The sequence below is a fragment of the Microcaecilia unicolor genome, chromosome 13, assembly GCF_901765095.1.
Source record: "Microcaecilia unicolor chromosome 13, aMicUni1.1, whole genome shotgun sequence".
NCBI classification, from domain to species: domain Eukaryota; kingdom Metazoa; phylum Chordata; class Amphibia; order Gymnophiona; family Siphonopidae; genus Microcaecilia; species Microcaecilia unicolor.
In genome coordinates this window covers 63,815,944-63,840,682 of record NC_044043.1, presented here as the reverse complement: position 1 = coordinate 63,840,682, position 24,739 = coordinate 63,815,944, and the positions used below count along the sequence as shown (strand labels likewise).

Genomic DNA, 24,739 nt, shown 5'->3' with positions numbered 1-24,739 from the left:
TAGGAGGTAGTTTTAAAAGGCATTTCTGCAAGTAAAACATTGTTTTACACACAGAAATTGCTTTTTGTAAAATTGTCCACAGTATATGCATGTAAACTTTATGCAAATAAGGTTATTCAAACTGAGTGAGATATTTATTTATTTGTGGCATTTATACCCCGCTCTTTCCCACTCAATAGCAGGTTCAGATATTGCTGGGGCAGGTCTGGGGAGAGGTTGAAACATACTTTATAACATACTAGCCGTTAAGCCCGTTAAAACGGGTGAGATTTCCAGCTACCCTCCTCGCCGCTGCTCCCTCCCCCCTCCACGCCGGGCCCCCTGCACTGACCTGACAGCGCCTCTCACCTCCGTGTGAAAGCGCTGCAGGCAGCAGCAGATCGCTCTGCTGCTGCCTGCAGCGCTTCCACACGGAGGTGAGAGGCGCTGTCAGGTCAGTGCAGGGGGCCCGATACGGAGGGGGGCAGGAGCGGCGGTGGGGATGGGGAGGAGGGTGGAGGTTGGTGTGCGCGATGTTCGTTTCCAGGCTCCAGCGGCAGCGTCTGACAGTTGGACTCCGTTTCCCTCTCTGTTCCGCCCTCTGACATCATCACATCTTGACGCGAGGGCAGGACAGAGAGGGAAGTCTCTACTGCGCATTTGCAGGTGAGTCGGTCACTTGCCATTTATATGTTTGATGCACATACAGTAAGCCAGAAAGGTTTTACAGGTATATTTCCAAGGGATAATTTTCTGAGAAAGTATGCACACATTTTCCATTTGAAAACTGTTGTAACTTATGTGTAGGCTTGCTGCAACAAATTAGACACCATTTTAAAGGGTCATTTTGTAAGTTCCCTCCAGAACGGTAATTTAAATCACTAAAGAGGCTTTTCTGTTGCTTCTGTTTCTACTTACGGTGGCAGATGACTACTCCTTCTTTTTATTTTTCAGAAGACTAGTGCCAGTTTGTGATGAATGCTGTTTCTGGCAATTTTCTCGTACATTATCTCCACCTGATTGTCTGACTGTGGTGATAAAATTGAGCCTGCTTGCATGAGTAATCTATTCCTGAGAGGCCCATACCTCCTCCAGCACTTAGGATGTACAATCTTGGCACGCACTGGTTCTTATAAATTAACTTATCACTACAAAGGCATTTTCATGGTTTTTACAACCAGCTGGTTCAGATTTTCTAATTCCAAAGCTGTACGTGAGGGATTGCAATTTGATTGATGGCTTGTATCTTATTTCACTTTCATGCACATTTTAGTATTAGTTGGCTGTGTACAATAATGATTTTTCCACTCTCTGAGTTGTTTTCGTGACAAGGATCTTGTGCATCCTTCTCCTCACAGATCACTTCAGTAGGGTCCTTCATATCGGTTTTATGCAAACTCTCTTGCTACAGCTGCTTCCAGGTAGTCTGGGAGCTCTTTCCAACCAGCAGAGTATTAAAATTTTACATACAAAACATACATTGGTTTATTTTTCAGTGATAGCATTTAGAAATAATATGGATCAGCAAATAACAGCAAATTGCCAAAAATTGGGATATTAAGAGCAGGGATATTTCCTTTGACAGTAGGCTGCCTCTGGCCATTAAGCTCTTATCTCAGCATCCCTTGTGCACAGCCAGGGAACCAACCTTGTGTTCTTAAATTAGTTGCTCTGTCATGTTCTTAAAACCAACTACAATCACTTAGATCTGTTCATTGCTTTTTTACTTTATTATCCCAGCATCAATGAAAAGGGAAAGTTGATTTCTTGAATTAAAAACATTGAGCAGTAATAATTTGAAGAAAACTGTATCTTCTTTAAGGGAGTATCCATGTGAGAAGCAGTACATAAATATTGCCATACTGGGAAAGACCAAAGGTTCATCGAGCCCAGCATCCTGTTTCCAGCAGTGGCCAATCCAGGTCACAAATACCCGGCAAGATCCCAAAAATGTACAAAACATTATATACTGCTTATCCCAGAAACAGTGGATTTTCCCCAAGTCCATTTAATTACAGTCTATGGACTTTTCCTTTAGGAAGCCGGCCAAACCTTTTTTTAAACTCCGCTAAGCTAACCGCCTTTACCACATTCTCTGGCAACGAATTCCAGAGTTTAATTGCACGTTGAGTGAAGAAAAACTTTCTCCGATTTGTTGTAAATTTACTATATTGTAGCTTCATCGTATGCCCCCTAGTCCTAGTATTTTTGGAAAGCATGAACAGACGCTTCACATCTACCCATTCAACTCCACTCATTATTTTATAGACCTCTATCATATCTCCCCTCAGCCGCCTTTTCTCCAAGCTGAAGAGCCCTAGCCGCTTTAGCCTTTCCTCATAGGGAATTCGTCCCATCCCCTTTATCATTTTCATTGCCCTTCTCTGCTCCTTTTCTAATTCCACTATATCTTTTTTGAGATGCAGCGACCAGAATTGAACACAATATTCGAGGTGCGGTCGTACCATGGAGCAATACAAAGGCATTATAACATCCTCATTTTTGTTTTCCATTCCTTTCCTAATAATATCTAACACTCTACTTGCTTTCTTAGCCGCAGCAGCACACTGAGCAGAAGGTTTCAACGTATCATCAACGACGACACCTAGATCCCTTTCTTGGTCGGTGACTCCTAACGTGGAACCTTGCATGACGTAGCTATAATTCGGGTTCCTCTTTCCCACATGCATCACTTTGCACTTGCTCACATTAAATGTCATCTGCCATTTAGATGCCCAGTTTCCCAGTCTCGTAAGGTCCTCTTGTAATTTTTCACAATCCTCCCGCGATTTAACGACTTTGAATAACTTTGTGTCATCAGCAAATTTAATTACCTCACTAGTTACCCCCATCTCTAGGTCATTTATAAATATGTTAAAAAGCAGCGGTCCCAGCACAGAGCCCTGGGGAACCCCACTTACTACCCTTCTCCATTGAGAATACTGACCATTTAACCCTACTCTCTATTTTCTATCCTTTAACCAGTTTTTAATCCACAATAGAACATTACCTCCTATCCCATGACTCTCCAATTTCCTCTGGAGTCTTTCATGAGGTACTTTGTCAAACGCCTTCTGAAAATCCAGATACACAATATCAACCGGCTACCCTTTATCCACATGTTTGTTCACCCTTTCAAAGAAATGTAGTAGATTGGTGAGGCAAGATTTCCCGTCACTAAATCCATGTTCACTTTGTCTCATTAATTCATGCTTTTGAATATACTCTGTAATTTTGTTCTTAATAATAGTCTCTACCATTTTGCCCGGCACCGACGTCAGACTCACCGGTCTATAATTTCCCAGATCTCCTCTGGAACCTTTTTTAAAAATCGGCGTTACATTGGCCACCCTTCAGTCTTCCGGTACCACGCTCGATTTTAAGGATAAATTACATATTTCTAAAAATAGCTCTGCAAGCTCATTTTTCAGTTCTATCAGTATGCTGGGATGAATACCATCTGGTCCAGGAGATTTGCTACTCTTCAGTTTGTAGAACTGCCCCATTACATCCTCCAGGTTTGCAGAGAATTCATTAAGTTTCTCCGACTCGTCAGCTTTGAATACCATTTCCGGCACCAGTATCCCACCCAAATCTTCCTCGGTGAAGACCGAAGCAAAGACACACATGACACACATGAAATGAGACTGGATAGATTGATAATGTATAAGTAAAGCTATGTGTGACATTTATTTATTTATTTATTTATTTATTCATTTTATAAATCATAAGAACAAAGTCATTGGCATACTTGGACAGACCAAAGGTCTATCAAACCCAGTATCCTGTTTTCAAAAGTGGCCAATCCAGGTCAGAAGTACCTGACAGTATATCAAAAGAGAAAAACAGATTTTATGTTGTTTATCACAGGAATAAGTACTGGATTTTGCTAAGTCCATCTTAATAATGGCTTATGGACTTTTCTTATAGGAAATTATCCATACCTTTTTTAAACTCCGCTGAGCTAACTGCTTTTATCACATTCTCTGGCAACAAATTCCAGCATTTAATTACACCTCGCGTGAAGAAATATTTTCTCTGATTTGTTTTAAATTTACTACTTAGTAGCTTCATTGCATGCCCCCTAGGCCTGGTATTTTTGGATAGAGTAATCAAGCAATTCCACTCCACTCATTATTTTATAGACCTCTATCGTATCACGCTTCAACTGTCTCTTCTCCAAACTGAAGAACCCTAGCCTCTTTAGCCTTACTGACAAGCACAGCTGTGTCACAATCATGAAGATACATATGATGAGAACAGCGATATCAGTATCAAAACTGACAAAGTAGCGAGAGAAGACACAGCTGCTTTGTCAGCTTTGACGTTGATATCGTGACCAGCCTGTGTTGGATATTACCTGTAAGCTGCATTTGAAGAACTAACGGTTTACTGTTAGTGCATTTGAAGCATAAAACGTTTTTACTGGACATTTTTGGTAATTTTTTTTTTTAAACTTGTTTATGGTGACTTCCACTCCTGCTTTTGCAACTAGATCCCTAACACTCTGATCTTGGGACTCGCCTGCAGCATTTATTTGGCCGGCTTTAATAACAGGAAAAGGAACGGACTATGATGAACCAGACGAGCTATTTATTCCAGGGAGTAGAGTGTGATAGCACAAAGCTCACTGAGGCTGCTGGCACCTTATAGATTAACCAGTTTATTGGGGCAAACATTTTCAAGGACACAATGCCTCTGACAAGGTGAACTCTTTTCCTCAAAAAGCTTATCCTATATAATAAAAAGCACCTCCAACATTCTGAAGCCGAGAAAGTGAAGCCTGAAGCATCCGTGCTCTCTGTATCCATCTATACTTCCGGGTTCGTCACAAGCAGAAGTGACCAACCACACGAGGTTTCTCGGCTTCAGAATGTTGGAGGTGCATTCTATTAAATAGGATTGGTCAATTCCTTGAAGCACAGCCAGAGTTCAGCGCCCTGCACAGTAACGCTCAGCTGCCTTTCCGTGGGGTCTCCTTTTTCGCTGCCCACCTGCAACTTGCTCTCCACGGCGCTGATCAGCTGATCGACGCGATACTGAGGCAGACTTCCCGCTGCCAGCGCCACTCTCCACGGGTCTAGCGCTCATTCTCTCGCCACGCGAGACACCACAACAACGCATGCGCGCGGAGCCAAGCACACCCTCACAACTCGCTCTCCACGGCACCAGAGGGAGGGAGGGAGGGAGGGCCTGACACCAGAGAGAGAGAGAGAGAGAGAGAGGGAGGGAGGGAGGGAGGGCCAGACACCAGAGAGGGGGGGGGGAGGTATCTGTCATACACACACACTCTATCTCTCACACACTCAGTGTCTTTCTCTCTCTCACTCTCACACACTGTCTCTCACACTATGTCTCACACTGTATCACATTCACTCTCTATGTGTCACACAGTCACTCACACACTCTCGGTCTCATACACTCGGTCTCACAGAGAGTCTGACTCACACACACTCTCTCTCACACACACTGTATCTGTGTGAAACACACACTCTCTCGCTCTCTCACACTCACTGTGTCTCACATATGCACTTGCACACTCTCTCGTTCTCACACACACACTCTCTCTCTCACAGACACACTCGCACCCAGACTCTCTCTCTGTCACACACACACACACTCGCACATTCACTATCTCTCTCTCACAGTCACTCTCACATACACTCTCTTAAACATACACACTCCGAGGAAAACCTTGCTGGCGCCCGTTTCATTTGTGTTAGAAACGGGCCTTTTTTTTACTAGTTCCTCAATAAATCAGCCTCTTTGGTGTTTATGGATCAATTAGATTGTCAGTCTGAGGTCATTTGTAACACTTTTTCTAACATGGCTGTTCCCCCCATGTATAAGAGAACGGCAAGAAGAATTTCCAAAAGTACTGATTTAGGAAATTGTTTGAGCTGCTGTCAGGTGAGTTTTACTGCCAGTTGTGCCCTATTAAAGTACTGCGAGGAGCCGAGAAGATATAACTTTCTTTTAAAAACTAATAGCATGTCAAAATACAAAGACAGATGAAATAATCTCTTGTAACTTCTGGCCTTGAAAAGCTGCCAGGCATTTAAAACACTCCAGTGAACTAAATCGAATGTCAGTGCCAGAAATTATAGTAAAAAAAGAGAGGGCCCAATATTCAGTTGGTGGTGATCAGTATTTTGCTGGGTCATGTCTGGGCACCGGCATTGAATCCCTGGGTTTCCGGAGCTGGCTAACACGTAGCTAGTTAACTGCTACATTCAGCATAGAACCAGCTATGGGTTACCATATAGAGATAGGACTGACTTTTACGAGGTCCTATTTAGGGGAAAGGGAAATGGGACTTGATATACCGCCTTTCTGAGGTTTTTGCAACTACATTCAAAGCGGTTTACATATATTCAGGTACTTATTTTGTACCAGGGGCAATGGAGGGTTAAGTGACTTGCCCAGAGTCACAAGGAGCTGCAGTGGGAATCGAACTCAGTTCCCCAAGATCAAAGTCCACTGCACTAACCACTAGGCTACTGTACCACCGGGTTGCTGATCTGCAAGGGCAGGCTTCTACATGGAATGTTGCTAGTGGAATAGCAACATTCCATGTAGAATCTCAAATAGTAGCAACAGAATCTCAATAGTAGCAACATTCCATGTAGAATCTACAAATAGTTTCAACATTCCATGTAGAATCTCAAATAGGAAAAGGGAAATGGGACTTGATATACCGCCTTTCTGAGGTTTTTGCAACTACATTCAAAGCGGTTTACATATATTCAGGTACTTATTTTGTACCAGGGGCAATGGAGGGTTAAGTGACTTGCCCAGAGTCACAAGGAGCTGCAGTGGGAATCAAACTCAGTTCCCCAGGATTATTTATTATTTATTGCACTTGTATCCCACATTTTCCCACCTATTTGCAGGCTCAATGCACTAACCACTAGGCCACTGCACTAACCACTAGGCTAGTCCTCCACAGTTGCAATTAACCTAGCTGATTAAGTGCTGACTCCGCCTCGGAACATCCCCAAAATAGCCAGTTTTCAGTATGGCGCTAACTAGTTGTTTTCAGCGGCACTAACCAGTTAAGTGCAACTGAAAATTAGCAGTTAGACCCAAATAGGTGAGTTAACCGTCCAGGATCCATTTCTGGCTGGTTAAATTGCATTGAATATTGACCCCCAAAGGGTCTGTCCTTGGTGCTTGTTTCAAGTTCCCTGGTCTCTTTTCTCTACCTGCAGGTAATGAGCACCTTTCCTATGCCATGAAATCATGTTAACATTCTGATTAGACTCGTTTTCTTATTCCTCTGTCTGTATTATTTTCTGTTCTTTCCCCTTCAAGGATCACTATTTTTGACCTATTGGTTCCTGTGACCTCTCACGAGGGAACAGTGATAACTAGCATTCCAGCTTTTCACTTTAATCTCTCTTTTACTATCTGTACCAATCTATCTCTTTGAAGAGTTTTTTCATCCATTTCTCCTTTCTCTCTGGCTGATTTTGGTAGCTCATTTGTGCCAGTTACATGGCAGCAGGGCCGCCGAGAGAGAGGGGCAGGGCGGGCAAAATTCCACGGGCCCATCTTCCAAGAGGGAGCTGGCCTTGGCGCCAGCTTTCGGGTCTGTCTGCTCCTGCTTGCCGCCCAGGACCCGCATGATTGCATTAGCGCGATATCTCGTTAATGCAATCATCCTGGTCCTGACTCCTGGCACGGACAGGAGCAGGAGAGAACAGACCGTGGGCGCAGGCAGGCAGGAAGAGACTTGTTGGGCCCAGGCCTGGGTCTCCCCTTGGAAGTAGAGACAGAAAGGTAAGAGGGTGGACAGGCAGAAGGGAGCAGCAGTGCAAGGGGTGGGGGCGGTGGTCCAGTTCTGCCCCAGACCCAGCTGTGTCTCTCGGTGGCCCTGGCAGCATGCAGGGTCGGCTTAAGGCATGAGCTAGGTGAAGAACTGGTTCTGGGTGCCAAAGCTCAAAAGCACCAGGACCCTGCCTCACTGGCTCGACCTTCACAGGGGCAAGAGTATGTTGCTCTGCTTTACCTACTGTACTCTGCGCCCTGCACTGCTCCTGGCACATTTACAGATTTAAATACAAGAACAGGTGCATCCTGTTCTCAGGAAAACCAGGAAGCACCTGTTTCCCTGTTTAAATCTGTGATGGTACTTGTGGGTGCTTAGGAGGAGACCACAGTGGCAAGGGCAAAGCAGCATTCTCTCACCTGCGTTTTAAGGAAGCAGTGAAGAGCTAATGCTCCTGGAAGGGAGGAGGGAGGAAGCTAGTTAAAAGGGGCCTAATGCTTAAGGGAGAAGGCTGATTAGAACGCATTTTTCCATGGGGGGACTGGCTAGAGGGAGACTAATGCTTGGGGAGGGAGCTGGCTGGAATGGGGCTCATGGTTGGAGGGAGGGGGGTCCTGGTTGGAAGGGGGCTGAAGCTTGGGGGTTGCTGGCTGGACTAGTGTTAATGCTTGGGGGAAAGTTAAGCTGGAGAGAGACATGCTTGTTGGGAGCTGGCAGGAAGGGTGCTGATGCTTGGGGGAGGGAGCTGATTGGTCCAAGATGGGGGCACCAAAATAAAAGTCAGCTCAGGGCACCACAGCCTCTTGAGCCAGCCCTGGTCATAACCACCTTTACCTTTGCAGTATTTCTTTGTGCCTCAGAAGCAGAATTAGGAAGCAGGGAGGAGCATAGCACACTTTCCATCATTAATGGGACAAGGAAACTCTGTAGATACAGTCTATTGTCTCTGAAGTAGATGGGAAAGGTCTTAGTGACTTTTTGCTGCATTTTAGTGTGGTGGATCATCTGTAGGTACTGAGTTTCTCTCTGCCCCAGCCCATTCCAAGAGATGTGAGGTCAGAACAGAAATAAAAGTAGACATAGACTGGGGCATAGGCACCATTATCAAAATGATTGGGTGTATCAAACACAATACAAATTACCATTCCTTGCAATGCCGGCTCAAAGGATAGTGGTACCGTGCCCTGAGCCAAATTGCTTTGGTGGCACCCTCCCCATCGCATTGCTTCTGGTGCCCCTTCTCCCCCTTCAGGTTTGGCATCTCTCCCTTCCTTGGGCTGGCATTTTTCCCCCCAAGGTTCAGTCTTTTTTTCCACCTCCTCTGTCCCATTCCACGCAGGTCCAACACTACTCTGTCACCTCTCTCACTGCCCCACGGTCCAGTAAAGTTTACATTGGTCACCAGCAGAAGCATGATGACAGGCTGCCTTCAGCCAACCCCTGAGTCTTCCTTCTGTCATGTCCCACCTACGGGAAATTGATGCGGACAGGCTGCTTTTGGCCAACCCTGGATCCTCTGATGCACAGGGCTGGCCAAAAGCAGCTTGTCTGCAGGGGAGTGAGAGAGGTGAGGAAAGAGAGAAGGGGAGAAAGCATATTTGTGGGGGGGGGGGGGGGGGGAAGGCTTAACCTGTAGACCAGGTAAGGTCAGAGGCAAGATATTTTGTCGCCTTTAAATTGCCGGCATCTTGGGCCAGAGCCTCACCTGGTCCAATGGTTAAGCTGGCCCTGATTCCCTGGACACAATGAGGAAGCTTGCTTAATATTGAGGTACTCAGCACCCACTGGCATCTACCGAGCTGGTTCCTATGTTCTGGTGGAGGGAGGGGCAGGGAGGGGAAGAAGTACAGATAGCAACAGTCTTCTTTTCTTAAAATTGTGTTTGTTCTTTCATCATATCTTTTGTGGCTGGAATGGCCTGGAAACAGCACAGTAAGCTGTAATTTTGCCATTGCTGTGTGGCAGGAGAAGGGCTTGAAGTGTGATAATAATAATCAATGTACTTATAGCACTGTACAGGTCCAGGGCTCACATGTGCCAGGGGCTCGTCCTCTCTGGTTGACTGTGACCTTGTGGGTCCTGAGGCCTTAGGGGATCATTTTGTGATAATTGAGTCAGCCTTTGACCTAGGTCCCTGTAAATCTGCAGACTAAGGCCATTCCAGTGCTAAGCTGACTTTACTGCAGCAAATGTGCAGTACCCAAGGGCTGCCCTGTGGACCCCACTCTCACCTGAATACTGATTCTGTTTGTGCTTGTTCAAAACAGAAAGTAATAACACCTTTTTAAATATTATCAGATCATTGAAAATTTGGGGGTTGATATTAAAAACCCCTTATGTGATCACCATCGAATGCTGATAGTGTGTCTTTTAAAAAAATGTCCTACCTCACTCTGTATAGAATGGATAAATTATGGCCATACAAGTCGCTCGTGGGAATGGAAAGCAGGGCAAAAAAAAAAAAAAAAAAAAAGTCGATCCAGAATGTCAGTAGATCTTTAATTCACAATTCATCAAGCACAGTCCACGGCGCGAAAGGAGACTTTGATGAATTGTGAATTAAAGATCGACTGACGTTCTGGAATGACTTTTGTTTGTTTTTACTTTGCCCTACTTTCCATTCCCACTTGTTGTCACGTGGGGCATTTTCCTTCTTTCACTGTACAAGTCACTATACAATCAAAATGTATCTGCTCAAAGTGTGGCGAGATTAGAGGCAGTCTAGTGATGGGGCCAGAAGTTATATGGAAAGTGGGAAAATTCAGCCGTTGTCCATATAACTTCTGCATCTAAGTCTGAATTCAGAAATAGCAGGAAAAACTTTATATGGATATGTTATCCATATAGGGGTAAATTCAAAAAAGGGCACCTAAAGTTAGGCGCCCTAATAAAATGCGCTGAGCAATTCTGTAACAGAAATTAAGAGCCTAACTGCCGTTATAAAATACTAGCATAAGCATCCATTTATATACATAACTTTAGGCATTAGCTCAATGGCTGGCGTAACTGTATGCGCCTAACTGATGTCAGTTACGTGTGTAAGAGACAGTAGTCTGTAACCTGCAAGTGCTTATCCTGGGCACGCCCCTAACCCGCCCATGCCCCTCCTATGTCCACGCCCCCTAAAGTTGCATGCAAATGATTTTGGGCACGCAACTCCTAGAATACCCACTAAGAGCAGTTGCACGTATAACAATTAATTGGTGTCAATTAGCACCACGAAAGGCTATTTGTGGCATATTATTGCTCATTAACACCAATTATCAGCTCATTATTATATTAATTTGCAACTGACCTTCTTCTATAATTTGCATTCTAAGCATACGTTTGTAGAATTTGCTCCATAATTTATTTATTTTCAGCACTTGATATACCGCAAGTGGTCCCTGAGGGGACAATTTCTATTACAGGTATTTTGCACTGTCCCTAATGGGCTCACAATCTAATACCCCGATGATCAAATGTAAATGCGGGTGTCAGAGGCCACTAGCACTGGCCTAGCGCCTGCATTTACCAGCGCAGAATCATCAAAGGGGTCTGGCGTGGCAAACAAAGAGCGCGCCAAGAAATACCACTGAGCGGGGGGGGCCTTAGCTTTTGGGGGGTGGGGGTAACTGACCATGGCAGCTTGGGCTAACTGGCTTGGAGGGGAGTTAATGAAGCCCTGCCCGGTGCATCCCAGGATGCACCAGGCAGGACAGGGCGCTGCCATTTTAAATGCGGTGCTCACAAGAGAAGGAAGTGCTACTCCCTCCTCTTGACTTAAGATACGGGGAGTTGAGGTTTTGGGTTGGGGTTGGCTGGGGACTTTGGGGGGCTACAACTAGGGTCCCGCTGGATCACCAGGTATTTTTTTATACTGGGGGGTGCAGTGGAGTAGGGGACTCTGGAGGTCCACTGGACCTGTAGCCCCCGTCTCAAGTTTGATAGGTCTGGGCTTTTTTTTTCCTTATGGCAGCCTGAACCTGTCAAACAACTGCGGGAAAATTGTGCCTTGGGCACATGCCCAGGCACAATCGTCCCTCAGAAGTACCCTGATGATCAAAACTAATAACACGCAAAAATGTGCATGCTGTTAGTTTTGATCATTGGTATGATGCTTCCCCGCGCTGGTCCGGTGCTATTTTTACAGCACAGGGAAACTGATCATCAGGGCATAAGTTATATGTTGTACCTGAGCCAATGGAGGGCTAAGTGACTTGTCCTCTTGCCCAGGGTCACTCAGAGCTATAGAGGGAATTGAACCTGTTTCTCCAGTATCTCAATTCACTGCTGACTGTCAAGCAGCAGCGGCAATCAAACCCAGTTCCGCAGGCCCACAACCTGCTGCAGTAACCATTAGACTAGTGTTTTCAGCTTTACCAAAAAACTACATACAGTTATACAGAAAATTTATCCATATAATTATATGTGGTCCTATTCTGGTGAATATTGCCCTTACTATTTTTGAAAATTGAAGATAAGACTATATTACACTTTTAAATACTGAGGTTTTTTTTTTTTTTTTTTATATTTTTCAACTGTATTGTAAACTTGACAATTATAGCTTTTTTACAGTCTGAAAAAAAAATCTCTTATCCATCTCCCCTCTTTTTTTTTACCTCTCAATTTATTCAGGTTACAGCATTTCCTCCTTTCTACAGATGTTACACCCTGAGTGTAAGAACATTCCAGAACCCAACCTGCTTCCAGGGCAGCTGTCTCATGGCACTGTGGGTGTGAAGGATGGGAAAGTTCACTGGATATCTATGGCTTTTGAATCTGTGAGTTCCATTATGCTTTTCTCATGAGTTTACACACTGAATTTTATAAAAGCCTATTTTTTGTGTAATAATCTGTTTCACCAAATTTTTTTTAAATAGTCCCCATAATGTTTGGGAGAGAAGGCATGGTATAATGTTCATGGTGGGTGAAGAATACAGAGGGTGGGGTTTTAAGGAGAACTGATATAGTGCTCACTGGAGAGGACAGGATTGTTTCTTCATGGGATGGAAAATGTTTGGAGTTAGAATTGTCTATATAGGTTCTTGGAAAACTATAAATGAGAGACTTGTTTGAAGAAATGTCTTCTGGTGAGAAACACAAAGAAAATAAGGCTGGTTGAAATTTATTTATTTTTATTTATTTTATTGCTTTTGTATCCCACATTTTCCCACCTATTTGCGGGCTCAGTGTGGCTTACAATACATTGTGATTGATGGAAGTACAGCTTGTTACAATTCAATATTGGGTTACATTGTGGAGAATTAAGGGAAGACAAAGTCAATTCAGAATATCATTTGGGGGATACATCAATGGAATGTAACAAAGGGGATGATAAGACGATAGAACAGTAGCCTGAGAACGTTAAGGTGTAACAGTTTTATCTGTGGGTGGAGCTTTAGGTGTGGTGAAAGTATGGGGAGGAGAATTCAGGGGAAGTGTATTGATGCATTTCTATGGACTTCATGTGTTTTGATCCTTACAGTAAATTTTCTCAAAGAGATGAGTCTTCAATAGCTTGCGGAAGTCGGTTAATTCGTAGATCGTTTTCAGGTTGCGTGGTAGTGTATTCCAGAATTGCGTGCCCATATAAGAGAAGGTATAGACCTTGGGGATGAAGACCTTGGGGATATACACCCCAGACTCGCAGAGAGTTAGCATTATCTCTGGCCACTGCTGTATGGTCTATACCGGTTCAGATGGTGAAGAGATGCAAAGATGTTACCCTGCTCATCTTAGGAGAGATTATAAATTGGTCCCTGAGCTAAAGTGTCATACTGAGATAGTGCAAGAGGCAGTATTGAAAACCCCTCACTATATAAGAATAGTTTGACCTCATTCTGTCCAGTTTTAAATCTGTCCATTGTGGGTTAGTTTATTGAAAAGATTGGATATCGATAGGTACAACACCATTGAAGTTGGAGGAGCATTCCATCCGTTACAGGGGGATTTTTGTGGGACATGGGATGTGGGATGGGATTTTGGGTAGGACTTATGTTGACTTATCTTCTTCTTAGCAGTACGCTAATGGCTGCTGATGAAGCGCCTGGAAACCCAATTGTATTTCTGGATCTTTCTGCAGTGTTCGACCCAGTTGACCATTGGTACCATTGACTTGACTGAGATAGGCTAGGACTCAGGGGTGGAAGAAGAATGAAGGTGCTCATGCTTTTAAGACAGGGCCCAGCCAGTGAGGTGGAAGGGTGGGTGGGTGGGGGCTGATCCTCTGCCACTGACATGTGAACTGCCTCAGGGCTCTAAACTTTCTCCTCTCCTGTTTCTCCTACTCTGCTTGTCCTAGTAGTATTGCAGTTTTATTTGTCCTGTCATCTTTTCCCGGATGATGTATTTGTACATATGGATGTAGATCTTGGAAAAGTGAAAGTCTGCTTTGAAGCTGTAGCTGAGTGATTTAATGGAAACAGTGGTAAACTTAATTCTGGAAAAAAAAAAAAAAGAATAAGCTTATTTGGATTAACAGATGACCTTGCTCCTTCATATTAGGCTAGCCAGTTGTCAGACAGTGCGAGCACAAAGGGTTTGGGGGAGGGAGGGTGCTATTGGATAAGGGATTAACTATGGAGGCTCAAGTCTCAGCGGTTGTCTGGGCAGATTTTGTTAGCCGGCAGCTGCAGCTGCAGCTGCAGTCTTACTTGGATTTTATAGACCCTGGACTATGCTTTTGTTACTATACGGATAAATTATTGCAACAGCTTATCTTGTGGTTTGCCCAAGAAATTTCTACAGTGGCTACAACTATTTCATAGCAGCACAGCTCAGAAAAAGGCTTTTGATTCTGTGACACCTCTCATTACAGCTGCATTGGCTTCCTGTGGAGATACGGATTTGATTTAAGTCTAAAGTATTGCATTATGATTGTCCAAAATATTTGCCAGAGCACATGCTGATCCATTGTGTTTCAGAACATCCTATTCAGTCTTCACAGCAGGAGTTGCTGTGTCTTCCAGGCCCAATCAGCTTAGAATGCACTCATCGCCATTGGCATGCTTTTGTCTTGTCCAGGTCCAAATTGTGGAACTCTGTGTCACAGGACTTTTGGACGGTCTAAGTCAAGACATGGCTATTGAGTATGGCTTTTGTTATACAGTAATAAAAAACAGCTCAAGGCAGTTTGCTGCTTGAGGCAAGGAATGAGATGTGCCCTCCCCTGTTCTTGGAAGGCATCCAAAAAGAGAAAGAACCTGGTGTCCCCACTTCTATCTCAGCAGCTCCGACTAGCCGCTGGTTCTGCTCCTCTCCCTCCCACACAGCTCAGTAAGCATTTGTTTGAACTGCATAACTGGCTAGTCAGAGCTGCTGATGTGGAGCCAGTTGTGCTTAGATGCAGGAGAACAACTGCAGGATTGGGGCCTAGAGATACTCCTTCCAATACTCACATGCAGGGCTGTCCTTGGGGGGGAAGGAGGTAGCCATGCTTGGCCCCACCCCATGCCAACATATTATAGTCACTAAACCAAAATTAAATCTACTTTTTTTTTGTATCTTTTCATGGACCTTTTGGGCCCTAACATAACAACTCCTTTCCTCCCCTACAAAGATTCTATTTTTCTCCTGGACCATTATAGCTACCAGAGCTACACACCACTGTTTATCACGTATAAGGTGGGAAATATTATTATTTAAAAAATAGATCAGAATGAAATATACCAGTAGTGGAGCCACTGGTTGGCTTGAGTGGGCACTGGCCTACCCAGCAGCGGTATAGTGGATCCCCCAAGCCCCACCAGCTAAAGACTTCTGGCATCTCTCCCTCCTTCTCCCCCATACAATCGGGGATCTCGTCTTAACTCCACTCACCCGAACCCCCTAGTACCCTCTAAATCCTTCAGTTTTTTGCCTGCAGTGAACAGTGACTCATACCTGCTGCTCGCACCAGCACCGAGCCTTCCCTCTGAAGCAACATCCTATTATGTGTTTAACCTCTGGAGGCTTTCCCCTCCCCCCACCTCCCGCCATCCATTAGGACTTCCCCAGACCCAAGAGAGCCGATTCTTCATTGCAGTGTCAACATGCACCTTCAGCCCTTGTTGGCAGCAGGAGAAGCGTTAATAAGATGTCATCTTCTGCTGCTGTAGGACCATTCTTGAGCTAAGAGCCATGGGATTTTGCAGCTCTTATTGCAAGACTGGTCCTGCAGCAGCAGAAGATGACATCCAATTATGTCTTCTGATGCCAACAGTTTTGTGCCTGCTTTGGGGTGGGGTGGGGAAAGAGAGAGAGAGAGAGAGAATTGGACCAATGCAGATATAACCAGAGCAGTGAGCCATCAGGTCAGGCAAGGGTTTGGGTTTCCTTGGGCCCAATCCAATGGCTAAAACTGGGATGGCAAGCCATTTTGGGGCTGACACTTGCCACCCATTGGCATCCTGTAGCAGCATCTGTGGATTGAAAGTTGCTTTATTGTAAGTGGAACTTGAGCACACAGATATGGAACGCATTGCCGCACAACTTAAAAACGATCTACGAACTGACTAACTTCCGTAAACTACTGAAGACCCATCTCTTTAACAAGGCATACCACAAAGATCAACAAATGTGAATATACACAACTCCTCCACATATATTCAGTATTGCCTTATAATATCTGCTTGTTATATTATTACCATGTTTTCTTACTATAATGCTACCCAAGATCCTTCTGCAACACTAAATGTCTGTTTTCTAATCTATTTCTACCATTCATGATATATTGTAAGCCACATTGAGCCTGCAAAGAGGTGGGAAAATGTGGGATACAAATTGCAATAAATAAATAAATAAAATAAAATAAACTTTGAATTGTAACGTCCTTCAAATAATAATTTGAGATATATCCTCAAATAAGATCAAATGCATAGATTGATAGATAGTGTTTGAATACCATCCCCCCCCCCCCCCCCCCAGCTTAATCTATGTTATTTCTTTTCAGACAACCTACAAAGGGAAATCATCATTCCAAACCTATGAGGATTACCTGAAGTGGGAAAGATTTCTCCAGCAGGAGCTACACCTACTGCCTGAAGGTTCGGCCTTACACCATGGCTTCCAGACCTGCCAGCACTGGAAGCAAATCTTCATGGAAATTATAGGCAGGTTTCTCTTCTTGCACATCAGCTGTTCCTTTCACTCCTTCAATTCCTCCACTACCCCATTCTCCTTACTAAGATGCTCTGTAAGTTTCTGGAATCATCTGACCCTTCCTTCCTACAGACGTGCTCTCAGTTCTCATTTATCAGTATCCTCACTAGTACAATGATAAAGACAATGTGATCTTTCTCCTAGCAGCAGTGGCGTTCCTAGGGTGGCTGACACCCAGGGCAGATCGCTGATGTGCCCCCCCCTGGGTGCAGCGCCCCACCCCCAGCGAAAGGCCACCCCCCACCCCCCCCCGGTGCAGCGCGACCCCCCGGCAAAAGGCCACCTCCCCCCTGCGAAAGGACACACTTCCCCCCCCCAGCGAAAGGACACCCCCCCTGGGTGCATTTTTACCTGCTGGGGGGGTGCTGCGGAAGTAACCTGTTCCGGGGCAGAGGGAGCACGGAACGAACGGAACAGACAGGCGCGCTGCACCCCCCCCCCCCAGCGGCGTGCACCCGGGGCGGACCGCACCCCCCCCCCCCCCCCAGGAATACCACTGCCTAGCAGTTCCCTGTCACTCATGGGCTAGACTCCATGTATGAGCTGTTAGAGTAGCTCCATCTCTGACATTGGCTCGATAGCTCCCCCTACTGTTTCTTGTTCTCCTGTAGGTGTGCAGAGTGCCTTGTACGGCCTAATTCTCTCCCTGCTCATCTGTGTGACTGCTGTAGCTGTCTTTACTACTCATCTTATGCTCCTTCTGCCTGTTCTTCTCACCATTCTAGGTAAAAAAAAAACTGTTAGCTGTTGCTTTCGTTTGTTTTCAATCATTAAATCTGCCTATTGTTACACTTGTGCGGTCCTGCAGTTTCTTTTGGGGGCAGTTTCTCCAAATGGGTTAGTTTTGGCATACCATGAGAAGACTATTGTAATTTTATCTATTTAGTTGGTGCTGAGGTACGGGGGTGGAGGTGGGGTGGGGGGTAATGGTTGGGTTTTGCAGGTGGGTTTCTTATACTGACTGTTGGTTCTGTGTACAGGTGTCGTATGCCTGGTGGTGGCCATCATGTACTGGTCCGGTTGGGAAATGGGGGCTGTTGAAGCAATCTCTCTCTCTATCCTTGTGGGCTCCTCTGTGGATTATTGTGTCCATTTAGTCGAAGGATACTTGCTGGCAGGAGAGAATCTCCCACTCCACCAGACACAGGTGAGTCTTCTCCCCCCCCCCCCCCCCCACCCACCCCAGCCACTTTCCCTCTGCAGACGTAGGTGTGGCCCTCTCCTCTGTACAGATGTAGGCATGATCCCCTCCGCTTGTGCACAGTTGAGCCTTTCTCCCCTCCTCCTAGCCATTCCTTCTGTGGACATAGGTCTGGTCCTTTCCTCTCTGCAAATGTAGGCAGGATCTCCTCCCCACCCCTTCCCCTGTACAGATATATGTGGGATCCCTTCCTCACCCCCTCTCCTTTACAGCCTCAGGAGAATAGTTCCTCTTTCTGCATGCTCTGTGTCATCCTTTCGTGGCTGTTCATTTCACTTAGCTTTCCCTTTGATTTGTATGTGACTGCTGAACAGCAGGGAGCATTTTGGTATAAAATGTGCCAGGGTGGATCAGTTCTTAATCGATTGGACTGGAGACCATATGCTGAAATCGGATGTGGTGACATTTTGTCTTTGCACATCTGGAGCTGTGTCCTATCTGCCTGGATCCTGGAGGTTTATATTGAGGCAGAGATCGTGAAATCATCACAGCAGAAATGGCGATATTTCCTCTTTGCAATCAGATTTCAGTCGGGGGGGGGGGGGGGGGTGAAGTCAAAGCTCTACATTCATTTATTTATTGGATTGTCTATACAATTTTCCTGATAAAATATCATTCAAATGGTTTACACTTATATCCAAGCAGAGATCATTTCTAACCAGTCAATATTCAGCCAGCGGTGGTCAGCATTTCCTTAAATGCTGGCTGCCGTCGGCTAATTTAGATCCAAATGTTCAATGCCAGACCCTATTTGGGCCAACAGAAACCAGAAAACCAAACAGTCCCACAAGTGTCAAAATGAAAAAGACAAGGAGCAAAATGACCAATGAGATGAGTCTGGATAAAAGTACAAATCCTTTATTCATATATACACCAGCGTTTGCTTGAAGACAGCACATTAGAAGAAAACAGCAGGCGCCACCTAAGGATGGACTCAGGATGGTCTGTGTTTCGGCTTACATCTTCATCAGGACTCCAAAATTAAGATCAACACAGAAGTTATGCTGAAAAGAAACAAGCGACACTAGAGTGTGTGGCCGGATTCCTCAGTCGTACGCACACTCACAATGGCGGTAATGCTGGAGCGGCAAAAACATATGAGGAATTTGACCACAGACTCTAGTGTCGCTCGTTTCTTTCCAGCACGACTTCTGTGTTGATCTTAATTTTGGACTCCTGATAAAAGCAACACTGGGCCTTCAAGACTGAGACAACAGAAGTATTTTATTGATAAATGACCCGACACGGGCCGTGTTTCGGCGTTAAACAATGCCTGCCTAAGGGGTCAGGGTTAAGATGTAAATTATTTAAAATATAAATGTGTCCAAAATGCCTAGGAAAACGAACGTGGAAAACCAAGCTTGCTTGTTGGAATGGTCAGCCTCGACGTAGGAAACAACTCTCCTGTTTTAGCCTTGTTTTTTTAAATAATTTACATCTTAACTCTGACCCCTGAGGCAGGCGTTTTTTAACGCCGAAACACGGCCCGTGTCGGGTCATTTATCAATAAAATTCAGTCTTGAAGGCCCAGTGTTGCTTTTATTTGTTTGTGTACTTTCTATGTATGCTGTTTACCCTCTCTGTTTGGTTTGGACTCCCAATAAAGGCATAGGCCGAAACATGGACCATGTTGAGTCCATCCTTAGGTGGAGCCTGCTGTTTCTTTCAGTGTGTTGTTTTCAAGGAAACACTGGTGTATATATGAATAAAGAATTTGTACTCATCACATTGGTCAGGCCCTATTTGGACATGAGCATTGAATATCTGAGTCTTTAGCAGCACCTGAAGGTTATGTGTATGACCCATATTTTTTTTTGTTACATTTGTACCCCGCGCTTTCCCACTCATGGCAGGCTCAATGCAGCTTACATGGGGCAATGGAGGGTTAAGTGACTTGCCCAGAGTCACAAGGAGCTGCCTGTGCCTGAAGTGGGAATCAAACTCAGTTCCTCAGGACCAAAGTCCACCACCCTAACCGCTAGGCCACCCCTCCATACCTGCCTAGCTAACCAAACCTATTCAGCACCAGCGCTGCATGTTGCTATTGCCCCCATAACTCCTGCCTCCCCCCCCCCCCCCCCCGGACTGCCCTGGCACTAAATGGCAAGTGGCACGGTGGTTAAGTGCCACAGAAAATCTGGGGATGGTCCGCTCACTGTAATTCAACCGTTTCCTGTCTGGTTACATCTTTCAACCACCAAGATTGTACTTTTCACTAATACTGATGTTTGTTTCTGCCCCTGTTGCAAGGATCCGAGTTCCTGCCGTCAGTGGCGTGCCCTGGAAGCTGTTCGGCATGTAGGCGTTGCCATAGTGTCCAGTGCGGTGACCACAGTCTGTGCCACTGTCCCTCTCTTCTTCTGCATCATTGCGCCGTTTGCCAAGTTTGGGAAGATCGTCGCACTCAACACTGGCGTTTCTGTCTTGTACACCCTGACTGTGAGCACAGCTCTGCTCAGCATCATGGGGCCCAGTACCTTCACCCGCAGCAGGACTTCTCTCGTCAAGGCACTGCTGGGAGTTTTCCTTACTGCAGCTGTCAGCTTCTGTCTTTATTTGGTGATACTGAAAAGTGGGTTTAGACTCCCACTGCCCCACGGCAGTCCCTAGAGTGCCAGCCATTTGTAGGCAGACAATTTGTAAACCTCTTTTTTTTTTCTGATGGGCACAAGAAGGGAGATTTGTTTTCCACTTCAGATGAAGTTTATTTTCCATTTTTTTTCTCTAGAATGTGGGTATTGAAAGAAACAATGTTGCCAATGGGAGAAATGAGCAGGCTTCAGGGTCTGTGTATGCCTGAAGATATGACACAACACTTTGGCTGCTTCACTCTCCTGTAAGTGTTGCATTTGTGATGCAGCCCTGACTCTGTCCATGTGTACAGTTAGATCTACCGTTTCTTCCCCTTTTTAACTCTGATTTGGAACGCTGTGGTGCTTTCTAACAGTAGCAGGCTTGATTGTTGCAGTTTTCTGGGTTTTGCCACGTCTAGGTAAGTGGAACTGACATTTCAGCCATCGTGCTGTGGCTTTCTTCAGGGTGTGCTGTGAGGGCTTCAGTCTGTCTTTATATATAGTGACTAGCTGGGGTTTGAGGCAGGAAAGTCCATTGCTCACAAAATTCAAAATTTGTGACCAACAGACTTTCCTGCCAAAATTCAAATTTGTGACTAACGGATTATCCTGCCAAAATTCGTGACCAATGGACTTTTCCACCTCAGTTTCCTCCCCAAATCACCTCAAACCCCAGCCAATCAGGTTTGTAGACCCACTATATATATAAAGAGAAACTGCAGCCCTCACAGCACACCCTGAAGAAAGCCACATCCTCAGACGTAGCAAGACCCAAACAACTGCAACAGCCATCACGCCAGCCACAGATGCCTAAGAGAACACAATCGTAGGCTCTGTGAATTGAATTGAACTTTTGCATTTATATATTCCGTTTTACCCAATATGAGCTCTCAAGGCAGATCACAGCGTATAAAATCCTACCTAATGCAATTCTCAAAGCAAATACATTTGCAAAGTCTGTGGTGTAAATATTCAGCCTGTGACAGTCAGCGTTTGTTGGTCACTGCCGGCATTATGTTCAGATTTTCAGTGCTGGGGTATGTTTGGGTGCCGGTATTGAATATCCAGGGTTTCTGCAGCCGGCTTTCCCTTTTCCAGTTAAGCATAATATTCAGCTATTAACCGCCTAAGTGAAACCAGATAAAGTTTTATGAGATTGATTTGTCCGGTTGACCTACGTGGTTAAGGGTCCCTTTTACACAGTGGCGTAGCTACATGGGGCCTGGAGGGCCTGGGCCCCCGTAGATTTGGCCCTGGATCCCCCCCTGCCAATGACCCACCTGACACCCCCTCCTGCCGCAAACCCCCCCCTCCCGCCGCCAACCTGCCATCGCCGTCGCCTGCCTTTGCTGGCGGGGGACCCCAACCTCTGCCAGCCGAGGTCCTCCTCTTCTCACAAAAGGCTTCCTTCTGTTTCGTGCAGGATGTCAGAAACAGAAGGAAGCCTTTTGCGAGAAGAGGAGGAGCTTGGCTGGTGGGGGTTGGGGTCCCCCGCCAGCAAAGGTAGGCGACCGTGGGTTGGCGGCGGGAGGGGAGGTCGAGAGGGTCGGTGGCGGGGGGGCAATGGTGGGGGGGGTCGGCGGCACCGGGGGGGGGGCTAAAATGTGCCCCTCACCTCAGGCTGTGGACCCCCCCTCCCGCCGAAGTCTGGCTATGCCCCTGAGTGGCGGTAAGCCCAACATGGGCTTACCACATGCTAATCTGGAACTACCGCCAGCCAAACGTGAGCGCCGGCGGTAGTTCCAGCCACGGCACGTGCCATTTGCCATGCTACGGTAAATAGCTATTTTCCAGAGCAGCGCTAAGCCGGCAGTAATTGGGCAGCGCCGTGTGCCACCCGGTTACCACCGGGTTAGCGCAGAAGCCCTTAACGCCACCTCAGTGGGTGGCATTAAGTGCTCCTCCACACATGGCCATGCGGGAAGTGAAATCTTACCACATGGCCATGCCATTCTTTGGCCTTTTTACCCGCTGCAGTGAAAAGGGCTGCAGTGCATGCAAAAAGAGCCCCCACCACTAGCCCAGGGCCCTTTTTACTGCAGCTTGGTTAAAGGACCCCGGTGCTGAATATTGGCTCTTACCCCTGGGCCGCTCACAGTGGCGTACCGAGGCCGGGGCAGTGGGGGCGGTCCGCCCTGGGTGCATGCTGCTGGAGGGGTGAAGAGCAGCCGTGCGCCTGTCGGCTCCGCTGGTTCTCTGCTCCCTCTGCCTCGGAACAGGTTACTTCCTGTTCCGGGGAAGAGGGAGCAGGGAACCAGCGGAGCCACGCGGCTGCTCCCAGCAGCTAAGAATGCACCGGGGGGGGGGAGGGTGTCATGCTGCAACCTGTGGGGATGGACACCACTGCATCCGGGGGGGGGGGGGGGTGCGCAGTGGCGATCCGCCCCAGCTGGCAGCCAACCAAAGATCGTCACTGGTCGCTCACAAAATGGGGTAAATAAATTGTAATAAATAAATAAAATAGCTGGCTAAGGCTTTAGCAGTTAGTGGTGATATTCAGTGGCATTAATCGGTTAAATGGCGCTGAATATCAACAGATAGGCGCATACCAGTGATTTAACCAGCCAGGAACCTCTCCTGGCCGGTGAAATCACTTTGAATATTGACCCATATCATTTTTTTTGTAAATGTCTATTCTGTTCAACATACACAGAGGCACTTTTACTAAAGCTTAGCATGCACTTATTTTGTTAGCATGCACTAAATGCTAAGAAGCCCATTTTATATCTACGGGCTTCTTAGCATTTAGCATGCGCTATTGGAATTAGCAGGCGCTAAGCTTGAGTAAAAAGGCCCCATAATTATTCCAATCATAAAATAAAATCGAAAATGCCATAAAATAATGACAGTGACAGTAATGTATAAATATAAAATGCAATAACAAATCTAGCCACATAACACATCAAAAAAAAAATCACAATTAATGAAATACAAAAATCATGTTTGAGATATCCTAAGTTTAAAATACCTCATACTATGCTAACAGTCATCTTTCAAATATTTCTGAAACAGGGGCAGACTGACAGTGGTCAGGCCCCAGGCAGTAAGGGTCATTGGGCCCCTCCGGCCACTGCCCGCCGCCCCACTGCTGCAATACTGCCCCCTCCTGCACACTACACACACCTCCACTGCCACAGTTGCTGCCCCCCCTCCCATACACTATGGACCCCTGAACCAAAGTGGGCCCTCCCCGGTCCTCCTTGAAGGGACCTAGTGGTCTAGTGGCTTCTTCAGGGGCAGGAAAGAACCCCAGTCTTTCCTGCCTACTATTGTTACTGTGCCCGGTGCTACCATGTTTTCAAAATGGCTGCCGAGACTTCCCATGCTAGTCTTGCAGGTCTCGGCAGTCTCAGCAGCCATTTTTAAAGTACAGCGGTGCTGCCAGGCAGGGTAACAGCAGTGGGCAGGAAAGAATGGGATTCTTTCTTGCCCCCTCAGAGGCCACTAGGTAGGACCGGGAAGGACCGGGAAGGTAGGACCGGGAAGGGCCCACTGAGGCTGAGGGGGACTGTAATGTGCGCAAAGGTGGTGGGCAACTGAGCAGAACCTCTGGGCTCCCTAGAGTCTCTGGGCCCTCCGACACTGCCCGGTTGCTCGAATGGTCAGTCCAACAACCCCTGAAATAACCAGGTTTTTATTGCATTTCTAAATTGCTTATGAAATGTCATCAGGCATACAAAATGTCACTCCCCCTTTCCCCTTGAAGTGAACGGGTGCATGGCTCTCCCTAATAACTTGCATCTCATGCATCTTTCATGAAAGTGTTATCTGAGCCCAACATGAACCTGCTTTGCGGGGAAGCAGTGTGAAGTCTCTCTTCCATGTGATAGCAATAGAAGGTATTATTAAGAAAGGAATGGAGGAGAAGGGTTAGAATGCTATAGTGCTTTTGTCTTGCTCCATGGTGTGACAGCACCTCAAGTGCTGTGTGTTGTTCTGGTTGTTGCATCTCAGGAGGGATGTGGTGGAATTGGAAAAGGTATAGAGAGATAGAGATGATGGGATGGGATGGCTTCCCTATGAGGAGGGGCTGAAACGGCTGGGGCTCTTCAGCTTGGAGAGGAGACGGCTGGGGCAATGGCGTAGCTAGGTGGG

The 24,739-nt window shown here is 46.1% G+C and overlaps 1 protein-coding gene across 1 annotated transcript in view; it reads left to right on the top strand.

The window, feature by feature from the left end:
• DISP3 (dispatched RND transporter family member 3) overlaps window positions 1-21,020 on the top strand; it is a 109,192-nt gene extending 88,172 nt beyond the window's left edge. The window contains exons 17-21 of the mRNA XM_030185723.1: window positions 12,368-12,513; window positions 16,662-16,821; window positions 17,482-17,595; window positions 17,851-18,017; window positions 20,322-21,020. Of these exons, the coding sequence (XP_030041583.1) occupies window positions 12,368-12,513; window positions 16,662-16,821; window positions 17,482-17,595; window positions 17,851-18,017; window positions 20,322-20,681 (947 nt within the window). The 3' untranslated portion in view covers window positions 20,682-21,020. The remainder of the gene's footprint in view (window positions 1-12,367; window positions 12,514-16,661; window positions 16,822-17,481; window positions 17,596-17,850; window positions 18,018-20,321) is intronic.
• Window positions 21,021-24,739: the final 3,719 nt, after the last annotated feature.